Below are 6,737 nucleotides of genomic sequence, written 5' to 3'. Positions count from 1 at the left end.
TTTTGCTGCCACCTTGATGTAATGATTGACATGGTGGGGGCGAGATTTGATCGGCTAGTATGGCATTTTCAATTCCACATTGAATTTCGTTACATTTACTGCGGGACATTTAATGAAAATGCAATCGCAATTATCTTAACTGTGAGTGTAAATGCAATTAAGAAAAATAACATTTAAATGATCATTTTACAAAAATAAAAATGAACATTGCAAACATATCTAATCATTTCTGTAATACATTTTAATTTTAATTTTATATAAAAATATAACAACTCTTCTGGAAAGGCTTTATAAAAGGTTTAAGGATTCTGTTCATGGGCATTTTGACCATTCTTCTTGAAGTACATTTGTGAGGTCAGGCACTGATGTTGGATGAAAAGGCCTGGCTCGCAGTCTCCGCCCTAATTCATCCCAAAGGTGTTCTATCAGGTTGAGGTCAGGACTCTGTGCAGGCCAGTCAAGTTTCTCTACACCAGTCCTGTCCTGTCCTGCAGAGTTTAGCTCCAACCCATATCAAACTCACCTGCCTGTAGCCTTTATGTAATCCTGAAGACATTGATTAGCTGGTTCAGTTTGATTAGAGTTTAAGCTAAACTCGGCCAGACAGTGGTCCTCCAGTGGAATTGCCCACCCCTGCTCTACACTAAATTTGCTCATCCATGTCTTTATGGACCTTGTTTTGTGCACTCATGTTGGAACAGGTAGGGGCCATCCCCAAACTGTTCCCACAAAGTTGGGAGAATGAAATTGTCCAAAATGTCTTGGTATGCTGAATCATTAAGAGCTCCTTTCATTGGAATTAAGGGGTCAAGCCCAACCCCTGAAAAACAATCCCATGCCATACCCCCCCCCCCCCTCCACCAAACTTTACACTTTGTACAATACAATCAGGACCTACCACTTTGTTGCTGTTGTTCTCAATTGCATCCACTTATGTTATAATACCACTAACAGTTGACTGTAGAATATTTAGTAGTGAAAAAATTCACAAATGGATTTATTGCACAGGTGGCATATCATGGTACTATGCTTGAATTCACTGAGCTCCTGAGAGCGACCCGTTCTTTCATAAACGTTTGTAGAAGCAGTCAGCATGCCTAGGTGCTTGATTTTATACACATGTGGCTATGGAAGTGATTGAACACCCAAAATCAATTATTTGGAGGGGTGTCCCAATACTTTTGGCAATATAGTGTATTAGTGAAACAAATCAAAAGATTGGAGTTAATGGGATGATTAAAACCCCCCACTACTATTCAAGACGGGGACAAAAAGTTCACATATCAGCAAAACATTTCAATTTTATCCAGACAAAACAACAGTACACATTTTCCGCTGTTTTTCAGTCTTCATGGTTTTATTAAAAAGTGCAGTATGTGTATGGGTTCAGGAACATCAAACAGGCATATTTGATTCCAATTAGGGAGAGAATTCACAGTAAATTTGTACGAATGTATGTAAGCTTCTAATAATGTTTTCACTTGTATGACAAAGTTTGAAATAACAATGGCTCACAGTCCTTCACTAAGCACACTCATTATTGCATATTCTCTAATACTATCGAATGTCAACATTTTAAAAGTATATTAAAATATAACATTGGCAAACATATTATTCCATAATCATTAGCACACAATGTCCCCATTCATGCTACATTATAGAATTATCTCCGGCCTGCAAACATCAAAAAGGATTCATATCACTCCTCCAAGTACATTTTCCTTCAGGTAAATATAACAGTGTATTTAAAATACTTTTCTAAAGATCTTTACATGGTGCTCTTCAGTCTGCTATATAAATGTTTTTCAGGATATTTTCAAAAGAATTAGAACTGTATCACACGCTAACTGGTGTGATCCAAATCGTTCTACACAGGCAGCAATCACTTCTTGGAACATTTGCAAGTTTTGCAATGGCATGAAGTCCTTGGAATAGAAAGTGTTCGATTCATTGGAATAAAAACAGATGATTTTCTATTCCTGTGAACACTGGCTAAATGGCTCAGATGAGGCTGGTTTGCTGGCATGCATCATCAAATACTGAGCTGGCAATGCTGGCTAACTGGAAGGCAGTGATGTGTTATGAGTACTATGTTGGAGCTGGAGGGCAAATTCTATTAAGCTGTAAGTTGCGTAGTCAGTCACAGGCATTCATTTTCATCCCTCGAAAATTCACAGCCTTAATAAATGTTCATCAGATCTATGATGTACTGGAAAATAGTGGAAACTACAAACAATAGAGGCAGTTTACTTCTCTCTAGAGTTCTATAGTGGGTCATAATGTGTCATGATATGTGGCACAGGAAAGGTTTGGACACTTACAGCTGTGCGGTAAATTTTTGTGGGTGAAATGCAGTCATTTCAATATGAACCCACACAATCAAGAATTTCGCATGAGTTCTCTGCATTGACCAACAGAAAGCTGTGCTACATGCATTGGCATTGTTTTGCACGCAAAATTTCACTGTGCGCATTAGGTATACTGAATATTAACATTAATTTGGCTCTGATTGTTTCAACAATTGTGTCTAAATTTACCATGGCGTAACATACGGGGGTCCTCAACTCTATTATCAAAATATAATATATTGTAATTTATAATAAGTGTACGGTTGACTCATTACTTGAATCATTACTTGTATATAACTGAATATTAATCTGCAGTCAAAATACCATTTTAGTTTATGTAGATTGAGGATATTGTAGAATCACAATGTTCTTGTCATCTTTTTTATTGCGGCCTGTTTCTAATACTGTTAAGCTAGCACACAGTCATATTTATAGTGTCTCCATGGTTAGTTGTATTCCTTCGTTCTTCTCTGGTTATGGTGTGCCCATCAGCAGGTAGAAGGTAAGAGCAACGATGAGGAGGAGGCAAAAGGGAGAGGAGAATGTCTGATAGGCTGTGGCAGGCATGAAAATGTCCTCGTATTTATAGATGCTAATCATGCGATCTGACACCGGTGGGGAGTCAATGTCATGCCTTGTGATGGATCCTGAGAAGAAGAACAGAGCAAAATCATAAACCGGGCTGAATTTGTAGCCTTAAAGGGGACCTATTATGCTCTTTTTCAAAGTCTTGAATTTGTTTTTGGAGTTTATTAGAATAGGTTTTCATATTTGGATGTTCAAAAACCAAATTTTTCACATATGTTGCAGCACCACTTTTCCAACAATGTGAAAAACGCTCTGGGTGCGTTTCCTAATAGCATCATTAGCCAACTATAGTCACAAGCTCTGTCATTACCAACACAGTTGAACGATTTGCCATTTCCTGGAAAGTTCCAGTAAACACTGACAAACAGTGTTGCAAACTTACATGGTTGGAACTACAGCCTTCGACCTGCCGGTTAGAAGCATCATTTCTATTTAAAGGACAACTCCAGTGAAAAATGAACCTAGGGGTAATTAAGACATGGTTACCGAGTCGATTGTTCTCTGGGATGCGTTTCCATAAAAATAGAATGTAAAGAGTTTTATCTCTAAAAATAGATTAGCTTATAACGCTTGTTGATGGGGCACAGAGGAAGTTCAATTAAATCGCTAGTTAATACCACTAACAATGCTCAAAATAGCCTCACACTAACTGCAAAAGAGTTGCCGACTCTTTTACAACAAAACCCGCCAACTACTAGCCCAAAACAATAGCTTCTCAGGGGGTTCTCCGGAAAAAAATGGCGTTTGGGGAGTAAAATGTGTGTTATTTTGGCAAGGTTGCCTGCTAAAATATTCGCATTCATGGGTCTATATATCACATAATAGTCGCTTCAACCCGCGGACATGGAAAACAACTCGCGTGAAAAAACGCAGACTTGGCAACACTGTGCAGTTGAGTTCTGTTGACATTTGACAGCTAATGTAATGCGCCACTCTCTTTTGCTCTGATTGGTTGTAGGTCTATCCAATTGAGGTCTTTCCTGGTTTGGTTGAAACACGCCCCATAATCACAGCTCAATGGAGCAGTATCAGACTCATATTCTGACTAGAATTGAGTATGACCACATCAGGCTACCAATATTACACACTAAAGAAAATTGTAATCAGGCTGAATGACTTACCTTGTATGGCAGGTCCCCAAGCAAACAGATAGTACCAGCTTAGGTGCAGGTCCACCAGGGTCTCCTCCCGTGGCACGTGAAGAGGTCGTTTGAAGCGGCAGGTGACGCGGTTGTTTTCAAAAACGCCCTCCTCGTCCCGTGCCGGGTTGCGCTTGATCTCTTTGGCCCACTGGCCCACATTATAGAAATGATGGATCCGTACACGTCCATTATCGTCATGAACACAGCCCATGACATCATCACCTCCCTACAACAACAATATGATTGTGTATTTCTTAGCAGGTGAGAAAACATTCACACCATATATTCATTCCCTCCCTTTTTTACCATTTTTTTGTCAGAGGAGAAACCGACAGCAACCCATCCGTCGGTGTCTGCGCTCATCTCGAATTCCACATCTGTGCCAATGCGTCTGAAACTCAGGAAGTATTCACAGGTCTCTGCGTCACAGCCTGGTTTGCCATATCTACAACAACAGAAAGATTATAAATAAATTGTGTCACTCTTAAAATGTGGCCAGCTTATTTATGTACTCACATTCAAGTCATTCTTGATTTATACTGTGAAACACAAAATATGATATTTTGAAAAATATCTGTCTATCTCTCCATAAAATTAAAGTCAGTGGACCCCTGTGTAGTTTTGAATCACACTGACTTTCATTACATGGTCAAAAACTGTTTATTTCTGTGTTTCGCAGAAGAAGGAAAGTCATACAGGTTTGGAACAACGTATGGGTGAGTAAATGATGACATTTGATGAATTTTCATTTTTGTGTGAACTATCCCTTTAAGAATAACCATTAACAAAGACCTACAAAGATTCTACATGTGCATGTATATTTCATGCTGCTGAGAACCAGCACCATTGGCTGAGTGTACTGGTGTGCATAGCAGATTACAGCATGCAATACACCATTTGACACCACAATAGTCTATTGTTCATTGAATAAGTTTAAACTTTGTTCCATTCACTCACCTGATGCATCCTTTGGTTATACCACAGTCGCTAACTTTGATGCGTGCAAATGGGTCCACAGGGGGTGCAGTTGGAAAGGGGTAACCTGCAAGACATCAGACAACCAGTACATTAATGAACAGCCTAGGCCCTTGGTGAGAACAAGATACTTTCAAAAACCTTAACATTTTACTGACCCCAAAGTTTTTAATGTTAGTGTATATTGTATTGTTCTGAACATAACACATAGCATTCTATATTTACACATTTATGCAACTGAACACTGTCCCACCATGTGTGCTGCATACATGAATTCCCTGCTTAAAATTGACAATTGTTTTGATCTCATTTAAAATCTTATTTTAGTTATTAGTTATGTTCAGTTCAGTAAAATAAACATGTATTTTTATAGAGCTATTCACAATACATATCGCTTCAAATCAGCTGTAGATTGAGTATGCTTTTATACTTCTGAACATTGTACCTACAACATCGGCCTAGTCATGAGGCGATAAGAGTATCCATTTCTATTCCATTCTATTGTTGTGCCTTTAAGAATCACTGTCTGGGGATCTGCAGACAGTAGGCCTACCTATACTTCTAAAATAGGCTGGTGGTTGGACTTGGGAAGTCTGCTGATAACTGGATAGTTTCACAAGCTTGTGGGGTGCTGACCAAGGTGCTGATTTTATACTATATACATGGGAAAGATTAGCCTATATCAGTGAATCAAAACGAGTCTCTTAAAAGTATTGCTAATAATTATCACTAACATATATTACAATATAAACTTAATTAAAAGGCCTGTGGCCGAGGGAGGGCATTGACCATTCAGTACGAATTCAGTGCTTCTAAGAATTGCACTCACGTTTACAGGGAAACGACACAAAAACAACATTCATGATTTCAATGAAGGCATCGCTGTTTAATTCCTTCGTACCTTCGTCTGAGAGGTATCTGGACTCGAGGAACTCAGAGGCGAATGTGCTGTAGGAATCCTTATGTGGTTCTTCATGCCCCGGTTCTCCGTGCTCTCCATGGCCGGCCCGCAGTACATTATCATCGGTAGGGCTGGCAGAGACCGCCAGCCACAGTGTCGCATCTAGCAGCACAGAGATCTGCAGCAGCGGATGCAGAAGATACATGGCTGGATGCGTTGGACCTACTGATACGATAATGGTTATTGTACAGGAGAAGAGAATCGGTTCTGATTTACTAGTCGCATTCCAATAGGCTACTGATACTTAGACTGATAAATAAAAATAATAAAATGTAGCTAATTAAATCGCTTTCATGATAAAGCGTTTCGTTTGGTCCGCGGGGGAGGGGGTGCTGAAAGGCGCGAGGGTCGGGTGCCGTTAATGAATAGGGCTAAACCAATCCGCTCAAGGTGAGATTTGTAACCGATAGTGATGTTGTTTGGCAATGACACGGCGCTCAGTGACAATATGAACTGTATACACTATTTAGCAATAGCAGTTTTCAGTTTAATATCACATCATTACACATTTCTGAATCTATGGGACCTTCGTGTGCTGATTTCACACATTATTCCTCCCCTCTCTACGTGTTTTCTTCGCCTTGCACGTCAATCGATAGAGATCGCCAGTATTTCGTTCCAATAGCATCGCACTACGCGTGTAAATAAACTACAGTCTCGGAAAACAATGTTAAACATTCTAATTGGTTAAATGTGATTTGCAAACGCTATTAAACAAATACT

General features: G+C 39.4%; 1 protein-coding gene across 1 annotated transcript; it reads right to left on the bottom strand.

Annotated features, from left to right (window-relative positions):
• Positions 1–1,336: 1,336 nt before the first annotated feature.
• On the bottom strand, positions 1,337–6,391 carry LOC137082982 (DOMON domain-containing protein FRRS1L). Its single transcript, XM_067448596.1, has 5 exons — positions 5,955–6,391; positions 5,036–5,120; positions 4,385–4,523; positions 4,058–4,304; positions 1,337–2,995 (listed from the first exon to the last, which is right to left on the bottom strand). Exons 1-5 carry the CDS (start codon positions 6,157–6,159, stop codon positions 2,823–2,825), a joined length of 849 nt encoding a protein of 282 aa, XP_067304697.1. The 5' UTR covers positions 6,160–6,391; the 3' UTR covers positions 1,337–2,822.
• Between the last annotated feature and the right edge of the window lie 346 nt (positions 6,392–6,737).

The sequence above is a fragment of the Pseudorasbora parva genome, chromosome 7, assembly GCF_024679245.1.
Source record: "Pseudorasbora parva isolate DD20220531a chromosome 7, ASM2467924v1, whole genome shotgun sequence".
Taxonomy (NCBI): domain Eukaryota; kingdom Metazoa; phylum Chordata; class Actinopteri; order Cypriniformes; family Gobionidae; genus Pseudorasbora; species Pseudorasbora parva.
Note: the sequence above shows the minus strand (reverse complement) of the source record. Positions and strands in the feature narration are given on the sequence as shown.